The sequence below is a fragment of the Aotus nancymaae genome, unplaced genomic scaffold (assembly GCF_030222135.1).
Source record: "Aotus nancymaae isolate 86718 unplaced genomic scaffold, 86718_ANA_hifiasm-v0.15.2.pri h1tg000027l, whole genome shotgun sequence".
Lineage (NCBI taxonomy): Eukaryota > Metazoa > Chordata > Mammalia > Primates > Aotidae > Aotus > Aotus nancymaae.
The window spans coordinates 2,191,036-2,214,549 of record NW_026988440.1 but is presented as its reverse complement, the minus strand read 5'-3'; the positions used below and the strand labels follow the sequence as shown (position 1 = coordinate 2,214,549).

The 23,514-nt window shown below is 53.1% G+C and overlaps 2 protein-coding genes and 2 pseudogenes across 5 annotated transcripts; 2 read left to right on the top strand and 2 right to left on the bottom strand.

The window, feature by feature from the left end:
• The first annotated feature begins 1,066 nt into the window (after nt 1-1,066).
• LOC135276621 (Y-box-binding protein 3-like) lies at nt 1,067-2,141 on the top strand (annotated as a pseudogene).
• Nucleotides 2,142-2,713: 572 nt separating this feature from the next.
• LOC105731644 (casein kinase II subunit beta-like) lies at nt 2,714-4,429 on the top strand (annotated as a pseudogene).
• A 3,648-nt stretch (nt 4,430-8,077) lies between these two features.
• Nucleotides 8,078-18,648, bottom strand: PPP1R18 (protein phosphatase 1 regulatory subunit 18). 2 transcript variants are annotated; one of them, XM_012433897.3, is made up of 4 exons: nt 18,289-18,505; nt 15,620-17,246; nt 10,804-11,014; nt 8,078-8,976 (listed from the first exon to the last, which is right to left on the bottom strand). In XM_012433897.3, exons 2-4 carry the CDS (start codon nt 17,216-17,218, stop codon nt 8,957-8,959), a joined length of 1,830 nt encoding a protein of 609 aa, XP_012289320.1. In that variant the 5' UTR covers nt 17,219-17,246; nt 18,289-18,505; the 3' UTR covers nt 8,078-8,956. The 2 variants fall into 2 exon arrangements, with proteins under 2 accessions (XP_012289320.1, XP_012289321.1); XM_012433898.2 differs by lacking the exon at nt 18,289-18,505 and adding an exon at nt 18,642-18,648 and having other exon boundaries at nt 8,863-8,976.
• Nucleotides 18,649-19,415: 767 nt separating this feature from the next.
• On the bottom strand, nt 19,416-22,702 carry NRM (nurim). Of its 3 annotated transcripts, none has more exons than XM_012433901.3 (4): nt 22,570-22,702; nt 21,779-21,975; nt 21,044-21,220; nt 19,416-20,425 (listed from the first exon to the last, which is right to left on the bottom strand). In XM_012433901.3, the coding sequence occupies exons 1-4, from the start codon at nt 22,700-22,702 to the stop codon at nt 20,144-20,146; spliced, it is 789 nt and encodes a 262-aa protein (XP_012289324.2). In that variant the 3' UTR covers nt 19,416-20,143. The 3 variants fall into 3 exon arrangements, with proteins under 3 accessions (XP_012289324.2, XP_012289325.2, XP_021523817.1); XM_012433902.2 differs by having other exon boundaries at nt 19,416-19,577; XM_021668142.2 differs by lacking the exons at nt 21,044-21,220; nt 21,779-21,975 and having other exon boundaries at nt 20,142-20,425.
• Nucleotides 22,703-23,514: the final 812 nt, after the last annotated feature.

Genomic DNA, 23,514 nt, shown 5'->3' with positions numbered 1-23,514 from the left:
GTAATCTCAGATACTCAGGAGGCTCAGGCAGGAGAATCACTTGAACCCAGGAGGCAGAAGTTGCAGTGAGCTAAGATCCTGCCACTGCACTCCAGCCTGGGCAACAAAGTGAGACTCCATTTAAAAAAAAAAAAAAAAGTGACTTTTGCTAGGACTTAGGACTGGTTTGTCTGCAGCAGGAGTGAAGACAGGTCAGGCATAAGGGAAGACCTCTGAACAGGAAGCAACTGGGAAACTGGGAAAGTTGTTAAAGACAAAATCTCCAAACTAAGGAATGGGCAAACTGTGTTCTGCATTTTTGCCAACAGCTTGAGAAAATCACCAGTGGCTGCTTATTTAAAAATAAGCAAGGCCGGCCGGTTGCAGTGACTCATGCATGTAATCCCAGCACTGCGAGAGGCCAAGGCTGGCAGATCATGACGTCAGGAGTTTGAGACCAGCCTGACCAACATGGCGAAACCCCATCTCTACTAAAAATACAAAAATTAGTCGGATGTGGTGACAGGCGCCTTTAATCCCAGCTACTCGGGAGGCTGAAGCAGGAGAATTGCTTGAACCCCAAAGCTTCATCGCAAAAAAAAAACAAAACAAACTGAAAATAAATAAGCAAAGCCAGGTGCAGTGGCTCTTCCTATAATCCCAGCAGTTTGGGAGGCTGAGGCAGGAGGATCTCTTGAGCTCAGGGGTTTGAGATCAGCCTGGGCAACATGGTGAGACCCCCCAATCTCTACGAAAAATACAAAAAATTAGTCAGGTGTGGAGGTGTGCACCTGTAATCCCAGCTACTCTGAAGGCTGGGACAGGAGAATCACTTGAGCCTGGGAGCCAGAGGTTGCAGTGAGCCTAGATCAGTCCTCCGCACTCCAACAGACCGAGACTACGCTTTAAAAAAAAAATGCGATTTTTGGGGCAGTAAGATCGAGCGCGCAGCCCGAAGCTAGAGCCGCCTGCGCCGCGAGATCCGCCCCGGCCTCCCCGAGAGCGAGCCCCGGCCGCCGCGACCACCAGCCGCGCTAACCGCCGACCAACCGCCACCGAGGCGCCGGAGGAGAGCGGAGGAGGAGGCATGAGCGAGGCGGGCGAGGCCACCACCACCACCACCACCACCACCCTCCTCCCGCAGGCTCCGGCGGAGGCGGCCGCCGCGGCTCCCCAGGACTCCGCGCCCAAGAGCTCGGCGGGCAGCGGTGCGCCCCAGGCCGCGGCCACAGCGCCGGCCGCCCTGGTCGCAGGAAACCCCGGTGGGGACGCGGCCCCCGCAGCCACGGGCACCGCGGCCGCCGCCTCTTTAGCTACCGCCGCCGGCAGCGAAGACGCGGAGAAAAAAGTTCTCGCCACCAAAGTCCTTGGCACTGTCAAATGGTTCAACGTCTGAAATGGATATGGATTTATAAATCGAAATGACACCAAAGATGTATTTGCACATCAGACTGCCATCAAGAAGAATAACCCACGGAAATATCTGCGCAGTGTAGAGATGGAGAAACTGTAGTTTGATGTGGTTGAAGGAGAGAAGGGTGCAGAAACAGCCAATGTGACTGGCCCGGATGGAGTTCCTGTGGAAGGGAGTCGTTACGCTGCTGATCGGCGCCGTTCCAGACGCGGCTACTATGGAAGGCGCCGTGGCCCTCCCCGGAATTACGCTGGGGAGGAGGAGGAGGAAGGGAGCGGCGGCAGTGAAGGATTTGACCCCCCTGCCACTGATGGGCAGTTCTCGGGGGCCCGGAATCAGCTGCGCCGCCCCCAGTATCGCCCTCAGTACCGGCAGCGGCGGTTCCCGCCTTACCACGTGGGACAGACCCCAACAGAATACAGGCTGGTGAGATTGGAGAGATGAAGGAAGGCGTCCCAGAGGGAGCACAACTTCAGGGACCGGTTCATCGAAATCCAACTTACCGCCCAAGGTACCGTAGCAGGGGACCTCCTCGCCCACGACCTGCCCCAGCAGTTGGAGAGGCTGAAGATCAAGAGAATCAGCAAGCCTCCAGTGGTCCAAACCAGCCGTCCGTTCGCCGTGGATACCGGCGTCGCCCACGTCCTCCTAACGCTCCTTCGCAAGATGGCAAAGAGGCCAAAGCAGGTGAGGCACCAGCTGAGAACCCTGCTCCCGCCACCGAGCAGAGCAGTGCTGAGTAACACCAGGCTCGCCAGGCACCTTCACCATCGGCAGGGTGACCTAAAGAATTAATGACGATTCAGAAATAGGGGAAAAAGCAGGCCACAACCTTACCAACACCAAAGAAACATCTAAGCAATAAAGTGGAAGACTAACCAAGATTTGGACATTGCAATGTTTACTGTTATTCTTTAAGAAACAACTGCAAAAAGAAAATGTCAACAGATTTTTCCAGCAAGCTGAGAACCTGGGAATTCCTGCACAGAAGACAAGAGAGCAACCCCCCCCAGTTTCAGCAACCACTAAGTTTATATTTTTTTTTTCCTGGTTTTTGCTGTTTTGGTAATATAAATTGAAACAAGAAATATTAATACCACATGGGGAGAACCCCAACCAAAGAGATCTGAAATATATAGTAAATGCTTTTTTTCTCGTTTTTGTTCATTTTGGATGCTGGTGCTAAACCTCCAAGTGTCATGATTTAAAAAGAAATTTTATGTCCTCTTTATTTCTAGGTTGAGGGAAGGATAATATTTTTGATGTCTTATGTGACTCTCTTTGAAAATGTGCAGTAAGAAATTCCTCAAAAATAAAATTTTTACCCTTCAAAGGACAAAATGTTAAAAAAAAAAAAAAAAAAATGCTTGGGCCCAGGTGGCGTGAGCACCAGGATCTGTCGGTTGGGGTCCTACTTTTACCTAACGCCCCCACAATGCCCTTCGCCTTCCTCAACGTGGCCCCCCGCTCCAAGCCCATTTTCTGGAGCTGAGAATCCACTGTCCGGGTTAGGAAAGGCCCTCAGGAGGCGGAGGGAAACCTGTGGAATGCCGAGAAGCTGTGAAATGAAATAACGTCACGCCTGCCCCTCACCATTACTCGGACCAGGGTTCTAAGGTCACATTTAGAGCGTAAGAGAAAATGGAGAAGTGCAAGGGGATGAGCAGAATGGCTGGCTCCACCTCAGCTGACATGAAGATGAGCAGCTCAGAGGAGGTGTCCTGGATTTCCTGGTTCTGTGGGCTCCGTAGCAATGAATTCTTCTGTGAAGTGGATGAAGACTACATCCAGGACAAATTTAATCTTTTTTTTTTGAGACGGAGTTTCGCTCTTGTTACCCAGGCTGGAGTGCAATGGTGTGATCTCGGCTCACCGCAACCTCCGTCTCCTGGGTTCAGGCAATTCTCCTGCCTCAGCCTCCTGAGTAGCTGGGATTACAGGCACGCGCCACCGTGCCCAGCTAATTTTTTGTATTTTTAGTAGAGACGGGGTTTCACCATGTTGACCAGGATGGTCTCGCTCTCTTGACCTCGTGATCCACCCGCCTCGGCCTCCCAAAGTGCTGGGATTACAGGCGTGAGCCACCGCGCCCGGCCCTGACAAATTTAATCTTACTGGACTCAATGAGCAGGTCCCTCACTATCGACAATCTCTAGATATGATCTTGGACCTGGAGCCTGATGAAGAACTGGAAGACAACCCCAACCAGAGTGACTTGATTGAGCAGGCAGCCGAGATGCTTTATGGATTGATCCACACCTGCTACATCCTTCCCAACTGTGGCATCGCCCAGATGTTGGAAAAATACTAGCAGGGAGACTTTGGCTACTGTCCCCGTGTGTACTGTGAGAACCAGCCAATGCTTCCCACTGGCCTTTCAGACATCCCAGGTGAAGCCATGGTGAAGCTCTACTGCCCCAAGTGCATGGATGTGTACACACCCAAGTCATCGCGGCACCATCACACGATGGCGCCTATTTAGGCACTGGTTTCCCTCACATGCTCTTCATGGTGCATCCCGAGTACTGACCCAAACGACCTGCCAACCAGTTTGTGCCCAGGCTCTAAGGTTTCAAGATCCATCCGATGGCCTATCAGCTGCAGCTCCAAGCCACCAGCAACTTCAAAAGCCCAGTCAAGATGATTCGCTGATTCCCCACCCCACCTGTCCTGCAATCTTTGACACTTCCTTTCCTTTTTACCACCGTTTCAGGAGCCCTGTATGGTTTTTAGTTTAAATTAAAGGAGTCATTATTGTGGTGGAAATATGAGATAAAGTGGAAGAAAAAAAAAATGCCTGGCCAGGTGCAGTGGCTCACACCTGTAATCCCAGCTTAGGAAGGCAGAAGTGGGAGGATAGCTTGAGCCCAGGAGTTTGAGATCTGCCTGGGCAATATAGCGAGACCCTGTTCTCTACAAAAAGGAGGGAGAAAAAGACAAAAAAAAAAAAAGTGTAAAAAAATGCCTGTCGCAGTGGCTCACACCTGTAATTCTAGCACTTTGGGAGGCCGAGGTGGGCAGATCACGAGATCAGGAAATCAAGGCCATCTTGACCAACATGGTGAAACCCAGCCTCTCCTAAAAATATAAAAATTAGCTGGGCATGGTGGCGCATGCCTGTAATCCCAACTACTTGGGAGGCTGAGGCAGGAGAATTGCTTGAAACTGGGAAGCGGAGGTGGCAGTGGGTGAGCCAAGATCGTGCCATGGCACTTCAGCTTGGGCAACAAGAGCAAAAGTCCATCACACACACACACACACACACACACACATGCCTGGCGCAGTGGCTTATGCCTGTAATCCCAGCACTTTGGAAGGCCAAGGCAGGCAGATCACGAGGTCAGGAATTTGAGACCAGCCTGACCAACATGGAGAAACCTCATATCTACTAAAAATACAAAAAGCCGGGCATGGTGATAGGCACCTGTAATTTCAGCTACTCAGGAGGCTGAGGCAGGAGCATTGCTTGAACCTGGGAGGCAGAGGTTGCAGTGAGCAGAGATCTCGCCACTCCAATTTGTACAACAGAGCGAGACTCTGTCTCAAAAGAAAAGAAAAGAAAAAAGCTGAACTTGTCACTTGATGCTCTGCTGTCTGGTTTGTTTGATTCTGCCTCATACCTTTATCATTAATTGGAGTTACCAGAAACTACTGTTAGGAAATGAAACATTGTTTTCTCTCTCTCTCTCTCTCTCTCTCTCTCTCTCTCTCTGTGTGTGTGTGTGTGTGTGTGTGTGTGTGTGTGTGTGTGTCGGAGTTTTGCTCTTGTTGCCCAGGCTGGAGTGCAGTGGTGTGATCTCGGCTCACTGCAACCTCCCACCTCCCAGGTTCAAGCAATTCTCTTGCCTCAGCCTCCCAGGTAGCTGGGGGTTTTTTTTTAATTTTTTTTTTGTATTTTTTTTAGTAGAGACAGAGTTTCACCATGTTGGCCAGGCTGGTATCGAACTCCTGACCTCAGGTGATCCGCCTATCTCAGCCTCCCAAAGTGCTGGGATTACAGGCATGAGCCACCGCGCCTGGCCCTTGAAACATTGTTCTTAACAATCACAGGTGGATCTACATCATTGACTTCTTGAATGTGTTGTTTTGTTTCTGAGATGGACTGTGGGCACCCCTGGCATCTCAGAGCTTCCTAACTCTGTTTTCTTGAGTCACAACTGGAAACGTATTAGGACCTTTACCTAATAGTCTACTAATATAATCATTCTGTTTCCCTCCCTACCCAGATCTTCTCTGAAATGGCTGAATCTTTTGACACCTAGCTTGTTCTCTTGCTAATAAATTGAAGACTTTTGGCATATGGTTAAGATCAATTGATGGTGACTGGGCATGGTGGCTCACGCCCATAATCCCAGCACTTTGGGAGGCTGAGGCAGGTGGATCACAAGGTCAGGAGATGGAGACCATCCTGGCCAACATGGTGAAACCCTATCTCTACTAAAAATACAAAAAAATTAGCCAGGCATGGTGGTATGCGCCTGTACTCCCAGCTACTCAGGAGGCTGAGGGAGGGGAATCACTTGAACCCTGGAGGCGGAGGTTGCAGTGAGCTGAGATTGTGCCACTGCACTCTAGCCTGGGTAACAGAGTGAAACTCCATCAAAAAAAAAAAAGATGAATTTGTCTGATACTTTTTTTTTTTTTTGAGATGGAGTCTGGCTCTGTCACCCAGGTTGGAGTGCAGTGGCACGGTCTCGGCTCACTACAACCTCTACCTCCTGGGTTCAAGGGATTCTCTTGCCTCAAGCCCCCAGGTAGATGGGAGCACAGGCGCCTGCCACATGCCCGGCTAATTTTTTTGTATTTTCAGTAAAGACAGGGTTTCACTGTGTTAGTCAGGATGGTCTTGATCTCCTAAGTGATCCACCTGCCTCAGCCTCCCAAAGTGCTGGGATTACAGGTGTGAGGCACCGCATCCGATACATTTGTTTTTTTTGTAAAAGGGTGGGGTCTCCTCTGACCAGTCTGAGAGTAGCAACTTGTAGTGGTAGAAGGACTGTAAATACTCAACCTTGTCTTTATTAGCCTGGAGAGCTAACAACAAACAAACAAAAATACCTGGTGAGTAAAATATTGATGTTACACATTTATATAAGATATTCTTTGAAATGGGAAAATCTCAAATATCAACTATATGGGCAGGAAAGTCATTAATTATCAAGATGGTTTGTAAACCTTTAAGGATATAAAAATCCATTGTCTTATCAGAGGAGAATCTTTTCCAGGAAGCTGCACTCCTGGACATACTTACTTCATTTTGCAGCAATTTCAGATTCACTAGTTATGGCCCCAACTCTTGGAGTAAATATCCCTGAATTAGCCACATGGGTTGTGTGTTACACACTACCTAGCTGCCTGCATGGCAGCAGGCTTTTGAAAACTAGAACCCTGCTGGGCGCAGTGGCTCACGCCTGTAATCCCAGCACTTTGGGAGGCCGAGACAGGTGGATCACGAGGTCAAGAGATAGAGACCATCCTGGTCAACATGGTGAAACCCCGTCTCTACTAAAAATACAAAAAATTAGCTGGGCACGGTGGCGCGTGCCTGTAATCCCAGCTACTCAGGAGGCTGAGGCAGAATTGCCTGAACCCAGGAGGCGGAGGTTGCGGTGAGCCAAGATTGCGCCATTGCACTCCAGCCTGGGTAACAAGAGTGAAACTCCGTCTCAAAAAAAAAAAAAAAAAAAAACTAGAACCCTTTAACTCAGTGTCCTCTGCTTTTAGAATTTCAACCCTTTTCATCTATTCATTCATTTGTTGCCATTCATTCTAGAAATAATTTTGCGTTTACTAGTTGATAGGTGTGGGATATTGCAGTGAATCCAGCCGATGTAGTCAGCCCTCATGGCACTTCCAGTCTAGTGGACACTTCAACTGCCCTTTCTTATGTAACCTGCTTGTCCTGCGTGAAACCCATGCACAGCTTCCCAGACCCCTTTTTACATGTGGGTGCTGAGTTCCTGGTTCATCCCACATCATTTTCCTGGGGAGCCACCAGAGCCTCCCCTCACATACCTTATTATTTTTCTTTTTTTAAGCTTTTTTTTTTTTTTTTTGAGACGGAATCTTGCTCTTCTTGCCCAGGCTGGAGTGCAGTGGCACAGTCTTGGCTCACTACAACCTCTGCCTCCCAGGTTCAAGTGATTCCCTTGCTTCAGCCTCCCAAGTAGCTGGGATTACAGACGCCCACCAACACACCCAGCTAATTTTTGTATTTTTAGTAGAGATGGGGTTTCACCATGTTGGCCAGGCTGGTCTCGAACTCCTGACCTCAGGTGATTCGCCTGCTTCGGCCTCCCAAAGTGCTGGGATTACAAGCGTGAGCCACTGCGCCCACTCTCCTCCCCACCTTTTTTTTTTTCTAAAGGAGAAGCAAGCTGGGTGCTGCAGTGGTTCATGCCTGTAATCACAACACTTTGGGAGGCTGAGGCAGAGGATCATGAGGACATGAGTTTGAGACCAGCCTAGCCAACATGGTGAACCCCCGTCTCTACTAAAAAGGCAAAAAATTAACCGGGCGTGGTGGCACATGCCTGTAATCCCAGCTACTTGGGAGGCTAAGCCAGGAGAATCGCTCGAACCTGGGAGGCAGAGGTTGCAGTAAGCCGAGATTGTGCCATTGCATTCCAGCCTAGGTAACAAGAGCAAAACTCCATCCTAAATAAATAAGGAGAAGCAGAAGAGTTGGAGAAAACTCCATTTTATTATGGAAAGTTAAAAAACAAACAAAACAAAACAGGCAATTGATAAAGGCGGCACAATGGGAGAGGAGAGGTGAGGTGTCTCCTTTGCCACCCCACACCATCTCAATTCAGTTCAATTGTGAACCACTAGGAGAAACAGAATTAAATAACTATCAAGGGGTACAGAGTTAAGATTTCCAGCCTTCCCTCTTGGGGAAAACTGAGGCAAAGTAATACTGAGAAAAAGTGGAGGATGCCGCACCTTCGGGTCACTCCAATGAGGAGACAGGAGGGGACAGAGGAGAGAATTCCACGCAGACACAGCGAGTAAGCGTGGCTCGTAAACCTGGGACTTTGGCAGGTGGAGCTGGGAGCTGGTGGAATTTGTAAACCAGGCTGTGGTCAAGAGAGGAGGCAGGAGCTGTAAACAAAGGGGCAGTGACCTAGGAAATAAAGGAGATGTGCCTATAAATGGAATGGGGTCTGGGCCTTCCAGAGAAATGAGTGCATAAATCCTGAGATTCCCCACGGGATGGTGGGGAGGAAGGCTATGGGAAGAGCGTACCCTGCCACGGGGGGCAGGTGTTCCATCTCCACCCTCCGGGAGTTCTGTGCTCCTTCTCAGGACTTGGTGCTCACTCTTGGATCACCTAGGATGCACCAGCATGTTTAACCCCACCCACACTAGGGACTTTGGATTAGGACAGAAATTGGGCAACTGGCTCTGCCCCCAGAAACAGGGTGGGGAAAGCAAGTTAGAAGATGGTGGTTGCCCTTCCCTGCCAGGCTCATTATTAGGGTCTGTCTGCCCTGAATCTTCCAGGCTCCAGGATCTTCAGTTATAGGAAGGAGGGAAGTATATCCCTATATTGGAAGATGGTCACCGCCGGCAGGACTCATCTATGAAAGAGGAGGCAATAATGACAGAGAATGAGTGAGAGCCTCTACTTCCTGCCTTCCCTTCCCCCGCACACAAATTGAAGGGCAGTTGGCATGCAGGAAGTCTTATAATATCTTCCATATCTAAAGCACCTTACCACCAGTAACCTCATCCATCTCTCATTTAGCTTGAACTCTGTGCCAGGCATCCTTCCAACTGTTTAATCTCACCATAACTCCAGGAAAGATTAAGTAATTTGATATCCAGCTGTGGCTCTTGGTGCTTCACAAAAATTAATCTAATCCAAGAACTTTGGGAGGCTGAGGCGGGAGGATCACTTGAGGTCAGGAGTACAAGACCAGCCTGGCCAACATGGTGAAATCCCACCTCTGCTAAAAATACAATAATTAGCCAGATGTGATGGTACATGTCTGTAATCCCAGCTACTCTAGAGGCTGAGGAATGAGAATCACTTGAACTTGGGAGACAGAGGTTGCAGTGAGTCGAGATTGTGTCACTGGACTCCAGTCTGGATGACAGAGGAATAGCCTGTCTCAAATAAATAAATAAATAAATAACTTTCTTTTAAACAACTCCAGGAAGTAGCTTTTGTTTTTTGTTTTTTTGTGATGGAATCTCACTCTGTTGCCCAGGCTGGAGTGTACTGGCACCATCTCAGCTCAGTGCAACCTCTGCTTTCCAGGTTCAAGAGATTCTCCTGCCTTGACCTCCCAAGTAACAGGGATTACAGGTGTCCATCTCCATGCCTGGCTAAGTTTTGTATTTTTAATTAATTAATTAATTAATTTATTTATTTTTTAAAGACAGGGTTTGACCATGTTGGCCAGGCTGGTCTTGAACTCCTAACCTCAGATGATCCACCCGCCTCGGCCTCCCAAAGTGCTGAGATTACAGGCATGAGCCACTGCACCCGGCCTATTTAATTTATTTTATTTTATTTTTTTGAGACGGGGTTTCACCATGTTGGCCAGGCTGGTGTCAAACTCCTGACCTCAGGTGATCCGCCCGCCTTGGCCTCCCAAAGTGCTAGGATTACAAGCATGAGCCACCATGCCTGGTCAATTTTTGTATTTTTAGTAGAGACGGGGTTTCACCATGTTGGCCAGGCTGGTCTTGAACTTCTGACCTTGAGTGATCCACCTGCCTTGGCCTCGCAAAGTGCTGGGATTACAGGTGTGAGCCACCGTGCCAGGCCTGTTTATTTCTTTTGAGACAAGGTCTTCCTCTGTTGCCCAGATTGGAGTGCAGTGGTGGTACACTGCAGTCAGCTCACTGTAGCCTCCAACTCCTGAAGTCAAGTGATCCTCCCACCTCAACCTCCCGAGTAGCTGGAACCACAACTGCGTACCCCCACACCTGGCTAATTTTTGTATTTTTTTGTAGAGACAGGATTTTGCCATGTTGCCTAGGCTGATCTTGAACTCCTAGGCTGAAGCGATCCACCCATCTTGGCCTCCTGAAGTGCTAGGATTACAGGCATGAGCCACAGGAGGTAGTTATTATTAACTTCATTTCATAAATAATACACTAAAGCCAGAGATCAGACGGTTTCTCTGAGATTACACAATTAGGAGACATACTGGAATTCCAACTCAGGCCTGTCCATCTACCCTGTGGTTTTAACCAGATTACAGGACTTGACTCAGTGTGTATTTCATTTCCCAGGACCTCAGTTTGCTCATCTGTTAAAGGAGCAGGTTGGACCAGAGGACCTGCCAAGCCCCTTCCAAGCACCTACGTGAAATCCTCCCTTCTCTTCCCTCCTGGACCGCAGCACTCACTCTGACAGCAGGGGGCGCCCTCGGGCCGGCAGAGCCTCTGCTTACCCACAATCAGGGCCTTGGTGCGCAGCCCGCCCTGGAGCTCTGGCTGCAGCAGCAGCAGCTCTTCCTCATCCTCTTCGTCGTCGGCTTGGGCTGCTGGGGGGTTGGGGGAACTGGGGACCTCAGGCTCCGGGCCCAGCTCCTCCAGTACCGAACTCTCGGAGGGGTATTGGTACGTGGTCTCCAGGGCTGTCTCGCTGAAGGAGATCTTAAGCTGAAGGGGGGAAAAACGGGGGCAGGAGGCAAGGTCAGTGAGGGAGAAGCCCCTGGGGGGTTGCAGGGGAATCGGGGGTTGGGGGGGAGTCTGCAAGGGGGCAGGTGGGACGCGCAGAACATGGGGTGGGGGCTGGACTTAGGCATCCCACTCACTGTCCCCATCCACTCTGGGATCCAGTTTTCCTTTCCATACTGGCTCTCCAATCCTAGAGTTACCCTCTTCGATCATATCATTTCAAAACATCAGACTTTGCCCTGTACATTGGCAGGGGCTTGGGAGGCAGAAGTGAATAATATAGGACCAAGGTCCCTGCTCTTTCGACTGTGGGAGGCAGAGGGGTAAAAAGAAATTAAAATACATGGAGACAAGCCTTATGATCAGAACCGAGTCTTTGGGCACCTTGGGGGCAATGGAGTAGATGTCCCAGAGGAGCCAGCAGGCTGGCCAGCGGGGAAGGAACTGGCTGGGGAGCGAGTCTCAGCCAAAAGTAAGGTTTTCATATCCATAGCCCCTTGTTGTCCTATGCAAAACCCAGGACCCTGGGCACCTGTTCCCTCCCACTCCCCTCATTCCTCTCCTATCCATAGCAAAGGGGGTCTAGGGCCTGGGAAGAGATGGGAGATGAACAGAAAGGCCCAGAGGAACCAAGAGACTTCCGCAACACACGGGGGAAAGATGAGCCTCTGAAACCCTGAATTGCTGGGGGAGATGACAACGGCAGAAAGGAAAGTCCACATGGACCTGGGGTGGGGGTCGACAGTGTGTCCGAAGGGACAGGTACAGAAACAGAAGACCAGATAGGGCACAGACAACCCTTCGTAATCACACTGTCCCAAGAGCAGGAGAGTCCCAGCTGTTGTCACTGCCTTTCTACCCTTCCCCTTTGCCCTCTTAAGAAGCTCAGGGGGAAGGGGCAGGGTAGGATTAAGTCTAGGAGCCAAAGGGATTAGGGAGACAGCAGGAGGATTCCATGTGAGCTACTTGGAAAGGTCCAAATGATCTCCTCAGGCCTTCCCTGGCATCTGTTGGGAAGACTTGGGGCCAGCTGTACACATCCCTGAGTCCCCTAATGGACTGAGGTATGAAAAGTGGCTGGGCAGGTGATTGCTAAGAGCTGCATCAGATATGATAGTAGTCAGGCACGGCAGCTCATGCCTATAATCCCGGCACTTTGGGAGGCTCAAGTGGGAAGATTTCTTGAGCTCAGGAGTTGGAGACCAGCCTGGGCAATACGGTGATGCTGTTTCTAATAAAGAAAAAAATCAGATATGACACCTGGGTCCCCATGGGAAGGTGGAACTGAGGGACTGTATGTGTCACACCTTGTTGGCTACAAACCCTGAAGTGTCTTCCCATCTTACTTGGAGCAAAAGCCAGAGCCTGATCAAAACCTACAGGGTCGCCCAATGTGTCACCCCTCCCCTTGTCTCTGGCCTCTTCCTCCACTGTAGCCACTCTGGCCTTGGTTCTATCCATGCACTCCCACCTCAGGACCAGAACAGTACTAGCTGTTCCTCCCGCCTGGAACACTCCCCCAGATATCGGTATGGCTCTGACCCTCCTGATCACCCTATTTTGAAGTCTCCACATTCACTCCCCCTACCTCCTGAACCTCTAAGTTCCACTGTTCTTTTTTTTTTTTTTTAATAATCACTTACCACCTTCTAACTTACTAGAAAATTGACTAATTTATTATACTTGTGTCTGCTGTTGAAAGGATATTGGGGCTGGGGAAGGTGGCTCACACCTGTAATCCCTGCACTTTGCGGGGGGCGAGACAAGTGGATCACTGGAGGTCAGGAGTTCGAGACCAGCCTGGCCAACATGGTGAAACCCCATCTCTACTAAAAATATTAAAATTAGCTGGGCAAGGTGGCATGTGCCTATAGTTCCAGCTACTCAGGAGGCTGAGGCTAGAGAATCGTTTGAACCTGGGAGGTGCAGGTTGCAGTGAGCTGATATCTTGCTGTTGAACTCCAGGCTGCGAGACAGCAAGACCATCTCAGAAAAAAAATAAAAGATAAAACAAAGGAGCTTGGAAGTTGCTACAACACAAGAGGTTAGGGTTTGTGCAAACCTCAGATGAGGTCCCAACAGAGGGGAAACAATCTGGGGTGGGCCAGCCTGTACACAGTTGATCCCCCGTTCATGTCTGTGGAACTGCTGGTAGAATCCAGCGACAGCAGCCAGGCTGCTTATATCCCAAGTTCTCAGAAGGGACTACTTGGGTTTCTGTTACTGAAAGATTTACCCACATTTCTGGGAACCCATTTTCGTTTTCTTCTCATATCCTGTTTTGGAATAATAACCTCTGTAGTTTATTATCTACTCTGAAAAGAACTTATTTTATTTCATTTGCTCTCAGTCTATGTTTCTATCTCCCCCGCACCCTGCCTCCTCACCCCCAACAAACTTCTGACTGGGCTTCTCAGGAATGCACAGTCTGCATGGGAGTGGGGGGGGGGGGGAGCGGCGTGTAGAGAGGGTGTGACTCACTCGCTCCTCTCCCATCAGCTATATAAGGTCACAATGGGGCCGGTCTCTCAGCCCAAGAGGCCTCTGGGGTACGCACCAGCCACTGCCATCCCCTGGGCTCCAGTGGCAGAGCTGGGATTTCTCTCCTGATGGCAGGGATAAGTTTGAGGGAATTAGCCTGCAAACGAGTTATTTAGGGAAGGTGAAGAGGGGGTTGGTGGCAGGGTCCTCCTATCTCCTACTCCTGAGCCAGTGTACTGCAGCAGAGCTGGGACAAGGCACCCAGTCCCTGAAGAGCAGGGTGCTGAGAGAGGGGAGAAGGCAGAGGGTGAGGAGTCTGGGTCAGAGGAACTCTGTGCTGCCTCCTCCCCACCCCCACCCCAGCAGCGGCTGCTTCCTTATTCTCTCACCACATCCTGAGCACAGCTCTGGCAGGCCCAGGGCCCAGGGTTCCCCACTCAGCCCCACCAGCCTTCCGCCCCCACCCCAGGCTTCCTGTTTGGGCGATCTGCTTCCGGCTCCCCTGCTCTCAGGCCTAGGTATGGTCACCAGCACAGGTCCTGCCCTGCACTTGCTTCCTGGCTCCCCTGGAATGCTCCCTGGGTTTTGGGCACCAAAGCTTCATGCTTCCCTCTGCTCATTCTTCCCCAAAGGCATAAGCCTCCCTCAGTAGGAAGTGGCTTTTCTGAACACCTCACCTTGGTACCATTTCCTGACTTCTGTCTTTTTCATCTGCCCAGCCCTGAGGGGAACAGACTGATAGAGGGCAGAGGGTAGGTTCCCAACCATTGCTCAGGGGCGGGAGCTTAAGCTTCATGTGAAGATGAATTGGGGGGTCAAATGAACTCCCCTCCAACCTGGGCTTAACCAGTATCTTTAGTCCCTGTGGTTCCTTGCTGACACTGAGGACACAAAAAATCAAATCTGAGGATGTTAACACTTGGATGAGAATGAGACTGCGCTTCCCAGGCTCTGAGGAGACGTGTGTGACTGGAGAGATGTCCTAAGTCTGAGACGTCTGAGTGTGGGACCTCTCTCTCCCTATTTTCAAGCTGGAAACAGATGGGTGTGCATAGGAAGAAGTGAGGTGAGGGCCAGGGGGAGTCAGCCTGGCTGCTCCCCCTTTCCTACAGGTCCTTGTTGCAAGTCTAACCTCTGACCCCCTGCTGGCCTCAACCCTCACCCCTGTCCAGAACTCCCACTGTGCTCTCGGAAGTTCCATTTTGGAACTGTCTCCAAATTCACTTCTCTTTTTTGCTACCCTAGGGGAGGGAGAGTCCAGGATGGCAGGAAGAGAGGGGAAAACTGATCACTGAGCCAGTTCTGGGGAGGGAGGGGAAACCCAGGGAGGAAGGACCGGGGGAGTGAGGGGCGGGGGTATTTTGGAAGAGGAGAAGGCTTTTCTTGTCCCAGGAGAGAAGGGAGCACTGTCTGAAGCAGTGGCCCAGCTGGGGGTGTGCAACCCCGAGGTCACTCACTTCAAATGGCCTCTCTGTGTCTCTCCCATGGGGCAGACTCAGGGTTCAAAAGCCTTCTCTCTGCTCTTTGGCCAGCCCAGTTCCATCTCCCCTCTCCCCTGCGTCCTAGGATGTCCCTATTCAGCTCTGCCCTCCTTCCCATGGGGCAGTTGGAACTTCCTCCATTCACTTCTCCCTGCAGTTTCTCCCTAGAACCCAAAACTCACCCCATCCACACCCCAGGCTCCCTATCCCTTCTCCCTAGAAAAGTTGCAAGTATTTTCACCTGGTGACCCTGTCCTCACTGATTCAAGCTTGTTCATTTGGGCTCTCCCACTGGATGGGCTGGGGCAGGTCACATTCAGGAAAGGAAGGAAAGAAAAACGGGTAGAAAACTCAGAGCCCGAGGGAAGGGACAATCAGCAGCCCGGCACACCCTGAAAGAGACACACCCAGAGACGGCCTTTGCTGGGGCAGGATCTTTTGGGTTCAAAATGGAAAAGGAGGGCTCAGAGAAGGAAGGGTGTGTGTGCAAAGGGAGGAAGGGTGGTGGCAGGAATTAACAAGAAAGAATAGAGGAAAACAAGAATACAGGGGTATAAAAAAGACCGGCGTCCAGAGAGAATTGACAAGTGGGCTTCTAAGAAGTCTGGCTCGGCTGCTCCCCTACCTGTTTGTGGTGTCTTTCGGGGGACCCTTTGGCAAGGCAGCTGCGGCTGAGACGGAGGTAGCCCCCCAGAACCAAGATCTCCTCGGCAGTTGGGTACCGCTTCTTCCCAGCCCCCGGGGCTGCAGCATCAGCTGTGGCTGGAGAGGCTGGGGTGGCTGGAGGGGTCGTAGGGGGCACAGACCGCCGGGGGTTGACGGTAAAGGTGTGTCCACTGCGGCGGGGGGCCCCCACCCCTGGCCCTGCCTTCACCCCATAGAACAGGCGGCTCATGAGGGGATCCCCAGGAGGTTGGGGGGCAGTTGGGGCTGGGGGTGGGGGAGATAAAGGGGTTGGTGGTGGGGGCTGGAGTTCCACTGCTTCCTCTTCCTGCTGTCTCAGGCCTCCAGTCCCAGCGTCCTCTGGTGGGAGGGGGGAGGGCACAGAGCAGCAGTTCTGCAGGGCGCTCAGAGGCCTGCCCTGAGCTCCTGCCTCCTCCTTCTCAGCCTCCCCTTCTCCAGCGTCCACACCGGGAGGTTCCAGACGCTTTTCCACTGGTTCTGGTTTCTGAGTTTGAGCCTCGTTGTCCCTGGGTGTCCATTCTCGAGCCTTCCCGGAGTTCAGGGTCCATTTCCACCCTTCTGTTGGCTTCATGCGCCTCTCGCTGTCTCCCACAGGCCTCTGTTCTGCGGCCTCCACTCCTGCAGAACTGCTGCCTTGGGCCTCCCTTGTCAGGGTCTCTGACAGCTCTGTAGTCTCTTCTGGGGCCACCCCTGGAACTGGCCTCCCTTCTTTTCTCCCACTTTCTTCCGAGTAGCCTTTTCTTTCTTCTCCTGACCTCAGCCTCCACTCTGTTGCCTCTGGTTGTACCAAACTCTGTTCCTGAGACTCTCTGGAGTCAGGTCTCCATTTATGGGCTTCTGTCAGGCCCAACTTCTGGTAGGCAGATTCCCCTGGGCTCAGTCTACTTTCCACCTCTTTTCTCCTGGGGCTTTGCTCTCGAGACTCTGCTAGTCTCAGACTCCACTCTGGAGTTTCTACAGGACTCAGCCTCCATTTCCGTGCCTCCGACAGTCGGGAGCTCCTGTCTCCCGCCTCTCCTGGGCTTTGCCTCCAGTCCCGAGCCTCCAGAGGCCTCAGGCTCGACTCTTGGGCTCCCCCTATCCCCAGTCTCCTCTCTCTGGTCTCCCTGGGACTTAGTCTCTCTTCTTTTGACTCTCTTCCCTTGGGGCTCTGATCCCGCATCTCCCCAGGGCTGGGTCTCCGCTCCCGGGCCTCCAGAGATCCAGGCTTTCTCTCAGCTAGCAGCTCTTCACTCCGTTGCTGCTGCTGTTGCTGCCGCTCCTGCCGGATGAATCGGTTCTGGTGCACTGGCCCGATGGCCTCCTGAAGGACCGCAGATTCATCTGTGTCTGGAGGTCCGGCCTCTGCAGTCCCTGGCGCAGGGCTAGGCTCCCCAGGGGACAGCCCAAGCTTGGCCCGGCGGCGCTCCAGGAGCCCTCGCTTCCAGGCTGGCATCTGGGATAGGCGCTCCCGTTCGGCCTTCTCCCGGCCTCTAACGGACGCCTCCTCCTGCCGGCGCCGGGCTAGCAGCTGTAGCTTCCAGTCTGGGATGGTGGTCATGGTCGCCTTGAGGTGAGGGTAGGGAGCACTGGGGGCAGAGAACAGGAAGAAGAGGCTCCAGAGAGGCCCAGGAGTGAGACTGAGGGTGGGAGGAGAGGAAGTGGAGGGGGAGAGGTGGGACACCGAGTAGGGCAGAGGAGCAGAGGATGAGGACCAAGGGAAAGAGGGACGGCAGAGAACGAGGGAAATGGAAAAAGTGAAGAGAAGTTGTGAGCCCAAATTGGGGGTGGTGGGGGCGATGTGAGAGGAAGAGTTCAGATTGGAGGCAATGAGGGCAGGAGCCAGATGTGGCAGTACAGGGTTAATGCGTATTAAAGACAGACTCTAGGATGTGAGAAACTGAGAAAGACGGAAAAGGAAAGTTGCCATGAGGGTGAAAAGAGAAAAGGGGCAGGGATGAGGGGAACCTGGGTGCAGGCCAGGCTGCCTCAGCGATACCCCAGGGAGGTGAGCGTGGGAAGGAAGGACCGGGAATCCCTCCCGAGAGGGGCAACGGGACCTGAGGGGGTGTCGAGGAGGCAAAGAGGAGCGGAGGGCGAGCAGGTCTAGGGGAGAAGGGAAACCAGGGAAGAGGGGAAGGGAGCGCGGCGGCAGCGGCCGGGCACGTCTCAGCGCGGGCCCCAAAGGTCCCTGCTCCGCTTCCAGCGCCGCTGGGGCCACGCCTCTCCCCAGCCCCCACCCCTCTGCCCCGCACTCCGCCCCCGAGGCGGGTCGGGGGAAATAGCCACCCCGGGACTTTTGGAACCCGGGCGTCAGGGCTGCCAGCGCGTTCCCAGAACCCTGGCATCCACCCCCACCCAGTCCCGTCAACACCGCCTGCCTCCCCCGCTGGCTGCGCCCGGCGACCCCGGAGTGCCGAGGGCCGGCTCCATGCCTCTTCTCTCCGGCGCCTGCGAGTCCCGTGCCCGGTCCCCGCTCTCATGAAGCCGTGACAGAGCCAGCCGTCTCCACCCCGCTCTGGCTGCACAGACTGACAATCTCGGCACAAAGAGGAGACAGCCAAGGTCCGGGCCAGGGACGGGAGCGAGGAGACACCCCCTCCCCAAGTCTGAGCCCCTCAGTCTACTCACACGCCGTGGGGCCCCCCCTGGGAGGGGGTGCGGAGGAGCCGGGCGTCCAGAGAGAGGAAGAGGAGGAGAGAAGGACCGAGGGAGATCCGGAGACTAGAGGGAGGGGAGGAGGAGGGAGAGGAGGAGGGAAAGAGGCAGCAAAGGAGGAGGGACGGAGACAGAGACCAGGGGGCCGGGCGGGGGCGGCGACCGCTTTGTCTAAGGACAATGAGGAGAGGGAAGGGGGCGCAGGGCGGAGCCCGAGGAGAGGGCGGGGCCTAGCTCCCTCCCACCCCGCGTGGGACTCGCTCTGGGACTGCCCCCTACTCGCCCCAACCCCTGGTCCTCTGCTCTGTGTCCCCAGGGGCCCTCACCCGCTTCCCTCCCGGTAGCCCTGAAGAGCCCAGGTGTCCAGATCCCTTCCCCCAGCTCGCCGACCCAGGGCGGTGGCCCGTGACTCAGGCCCCTCGTGGGACTTTGGGAGGAAGCGGCAGCTGCTCGGAGCCGGGCCCGCCCTTCCCATCTCCTGCCGCTCAGCCCTCCCTACGATTTTGCCTTCTCCGGCCAGTCTTTGTTTTTGCCGGGTCGAGGGCAGCCACCAGGCTGTAGGGGGCCTTGAGGAGGGGGCGGCAGGAGAAGCACTCAGAAGCCAGCGGTTTTGGAAGCTCATTCTCCTACCAGAGCTGCTGTCCTCACTCTTTCTAGCTTCAACCTGCCTCCCATGAGTCTCCTGGTTAGCTGCGGGGTGGGGGGTGGGGGTGGGGGAAGGGGATTTGAAGGAATGGGGACCCGGCTTCTCTGGCAAAGTGGGGGCGGGTCAGCGGGGGCGGGGTGGCCGAAGCCCAGCTGTTGCCAGAGGGCGTGGTGGCTGCCCAGACTCCACTTCGCGGGCTCGCAGGCTCCCTCTGGCTTTCCTTCCCAAACTCAGCCCTGCAGCTTGGGAGACACTGACAGACTGCATGCAGTACGTAGAAAAATCAGGCTTTTATTTTCCTGCAGAGCATCCAGAACAGGGAGCCCCAAGTTAAGAGCGGGAGAATCCTCTTGACTAGGTTCAGGGCTGAGCCCAGAGGCAAGGCATAAGGAGGTGCAGACACTAGGGCCGGGAGTGCTGAAGCAAGGTGTGGGGCCTGGAGGGACAGCCACTACCTTTGAACTTGCAGACCCTGGTCCAGCTTCTTGGAGTGGAAGCCAGAGGTGGCGAAGGGGGGATCCCAGAGGCACAGAGGGAAGCAATGGTGCCAGCCAGCGGAGTGGTCAGGGCAGATCCTTTCCTTCTAGGAGGCTGTTGAGGGGGAACGTGCCATGCCCTAAACAGTGAGGAGACAGGTGAATTCCATACCCTGCTCTTCCTTGCTGGTGAGATGTACACTCTTGGAGTTCAGTGGCTGAAACTCAGAATTTAGAGTATGGAGCTGGACCCAGAGAATAAACTAGCCAGTAGTGGAAGGGGCACCTCCTTCAGTCCATGGATTTGAGCCTCTGCCCTGAAGCAGCCAGGGCATGGATGTTAAAGATTTAGAATTCAGGGGGAGAGGGACTGGGCATGGTGGCTCACGCCTGCAATTCCAGCACTTTGGGAGACCAAGGCAGGCGGATTACAAGTCAGCAGTTCAAGACCAGCCTGGCCAACATGATGAAACTCTGTCTCTACTAAAAATACAAAAATTAGCTGTGTGTGGTGGCGAGAGCCTGTAATACCAGCTGCTCAGGAGCCTGAGGCAGGAGAATCACTTGAACCTGGGAGGCGGAGCTTGCAGTGAGTCGAGATTGCGCCATTGAACTCCAGCCTGGGCAACAGAGCAAGACTCCATCTCAACAATAAAAAGAACTCAGGGGGAGGGGAAGAACAGGGCTTGTAACCAGAGTGAGCTTCTCACTCTGCCTCCCCATCCTGGGGTCGAGAGAGCAAGTGGAGTTTTCTTTGCAGCTGGGCCCGGAGGTAGCGGAGGTCTTGCTGATCAAGCCCATGAGCCAGGCCCAGGTAGAGGGTAAGGAGGAGAGCAAGGAGGAGACGGTCTGTGCCAAGCGTGGGCACCACCCACAGCACTGTCAGCAGCTCCACACACACTGGGTGGCGCAGGTGGGAGAAGAGTCTGAGAGCCCGGGGAGACTTCAGGGCCAGAGGTTCGCCCAGCCCCAGCACATGGTAGTATACCTAAGAGAGGGAGAAGAGCTCAGAAATGAAGTCAAGCCCTTTTCTCAGCTTGGGCACTTCTTTCCTTCTCTTCCAGGCACCACCCTCCTAGAACTCAGGCCCAGGAACCCTCCTTTTGAGACTTGGGCCCTGACCCAGATTTCTTTTTTTTTTTTTTTTTGAGACAGAGTCTCACTCTATCGCCAAGGCTGAAGTGCAGTGGTGACATCTCGGCTCACTGCAACCTCTGTCACCCAGGTTCAAGCAATTCTCCTGCCTCAGCCTCCCGAGTAGCTGGGATTACAGGCACCTGCCACCATGCCCGGCTAATTTTTGTATTTTTAGTAGAGACGGGGTTTCACCATCTTGGCCAGGCTTGTCTTGAACTTCTGACCTCGTGATCCACCTGCCTTGGCCTCCCAAAGTGTTGGGATTATAGACGTGAGCCACCGCGCCCAGCCCCTGACCCTGACTTCTGATCCATGTACCTTCCCCAGGCCCAGGAGGCCCATGGTTGCTGTCCTTCTGACAGAGAAGCAAGAAGAAGGTAGAAGAGCATGGGAGGAGAGAAACCCTTGAAAGGGAAAGAGGAGTTCTAAAACGGGCCAGAGGCCATAGGTAGGGATCTGGGAGCCTCACCTGTTTGAGGCCCATGAGCTCAGCGTAGTCAAAGACGAGAAGGATGCTGAAGATGAGGAGCCAGGAGATGACATGGAGCACAAAGCAGAGGAGGGGCACCCAGGTGGCCCATGGCTCCGCCCGAGCCTCCCACAACACGGGGCCTCTGGGTACGGGCTCCCAGTACCGCATCACCAGCTGTGGAAGGATAAGGGGCTGGGTATCCCTCCCTGCCCTTGGGAGACCCAGATCCAGAGCTGCCCCCACCACAGGCTAGCTTGCAACTCTCCTCCACCCCTCTCCTGCCTCACCAACAAACATTCACCATGTGGAGGGTGCTGGGTGAGGTCCCAGAGATGTAAGGATCACCTGTCTCTACCCCGAAAACTTACAGATGGGGTGACCTGATATCTACACAAAGTAGTAGCCTATGCCAGAAGACAGACAAGTACAATGGAAAGCCTTCTCTTCAGACCTAGGGAAGTGGTTTTGAAGAAAGGATAGGTCTGAAGAGAAGTTGAGGGAGGGATCTCAAGCAGGACATGAACAAAGTTGCAAAGGTGAGAATGCATATATTGTGCTTGGCGAAGGACAAGTACAGCCTTCTTGATAAAAAGTAGGATATGTGCTGTGGAGGAATGGAAGCTGAGATTAGCTCCTCACTTCTCCTCCTGAACCCATATTTTGCCCCTCTAATCCAGGGCACCCCTCCCACACTTGGTGTCCCTTGGGGACTCAACTGCCAGGGCCTCATACCTGCAAGGCCAGGGCAGTGCAGGCCACATACAGTGACCTCTGAAGGACCCCAAAGTACCGAGATGTCCATGCTTTCACCCTCTCAGCTGCCATGAGGCTGTGCTGCCCAACAAATAGAAGCAGGAGCCCCAGATCCCACGCCAGCGGGGCAAGGATGCTGCAGTCCTGCAGGGCAGCCAGCCATCCCTGGCGGGCATCTACTGGAAGTTGAGGGAGAAAGAGACAAAAGATCAAAAAGGGCGCAGAATGTTTCCCCCACCCTCATCTCCTCTTGAAGCCCCAGGCCATATCCCTTACTGCTTTCAAGAGCCTTAATGCTTCCTCTCTAAGCTGTGCCCATCTCACTTTTCCATTCCTAGTTTCTGCCCTCTTCCCTAGGCCTCCTGCAAACCTGGGGAAGAGGATTCATAGAATGAACAACGCATGTTGGGCAATTGCAAAAAGCATGGCTGGAGAGGTCACCGCTGGATTGCCCCTCTTATTTCGGTTCTCCAAATGCTGCTTCTTTTTAACACTCTTTTCTCAACTGTCCTCTCTACAAAACACTTTACTTACAATACTCCGGTTATCGCCCTTTCCGACTCCCTCAATCCTCACTCTCCCTCCTCTCCAAGCTTCTAATCCTTGAGTTCCTAATTTAGTCCTCAGGTCTCCCTCCCCAGTAGCTTCTCGGCGGCTTTCTTGGTTCGATTTCCCTCTCCCCTGTCATTTGTTTCCAAGCCCCGCCCTCGATCTCTCTACAGCGGCTCCACCTTCCTACCCCCAGTTCATACTCGATCCCTCCCGCTCACCCGGACCACCAGACTCTGGGATCCCTCCAAGAAGTGGCTGAAGGGAGGTAAAGCGCACGAACTCCACTCCGGTGCCAAAGGCCAGGATGAAAGAGGCGAGGGCAGCAGGGACCAGGAGCAGTGCAGGGGCCATGGCGAGAAATGGAGGGGTGGGGAAAGGGGCGGGGTCGGGATTCCCGCTGCCACAGACCCCGCCCACTTCCCCGCCCCTGCACAGAATCCAGCCCAGGAGGGCGGGGCTCCTGCACGCCGCTCCGTACCCGACTTCCGGCCCGCCGGGCGCAGCCTCTCACACCCAGCCGCGGGCCAGCGCCGGGATTCGTGTCCCAGCCTGCGGTGTCTCCATCACAGAAGGGAATGTTAGAATCCCGTCTGTGTTAGAGACAGAGAGCTGTTAAGGGTAGCGGCTCTGCAGTCGCTCACATGGATTGAATCTCAGCTCGTCTAGTTTTCCCATCTAAAATGAAAAGTGACTATTTTACAACAAAATTAATTAATGCTTATTCTGTAACTTATTATGAAGTTGAGTTGTTGACTGGCTAGTTTCTAAGAAGGGCAAGTAACTTCTCTGTAAATACTGAAAGGTTTGTTGTCATAGTGCCACAGATTGTTGATTTGTAACCACCAGAGTAAAAATGTTAAAATATTTGTGATAGTAAGTAACCTTTGTCAGAATTAAAGATCATGCAGCTAAGGACCTTGTCACACTAGCTGTGCACATAGTAGGGACCTTAGATATCATTAGACTAATTCCATCAATTTATAGATAGAAGAAATAGGTCCAGAGAGATGAAAATTGCCTGAGAGTTAGGAAACGGCTAATCCTGCAGGCTAAGGGACAGGAACATTGCTGAGCAGCCTCCCGAAAGCTTGACATTCCTTCTTCTCCCTCTCCTGGGCTCAGTACTCCTACCCTCCTCTGAATCAATGCTGTTGTATGCTGTA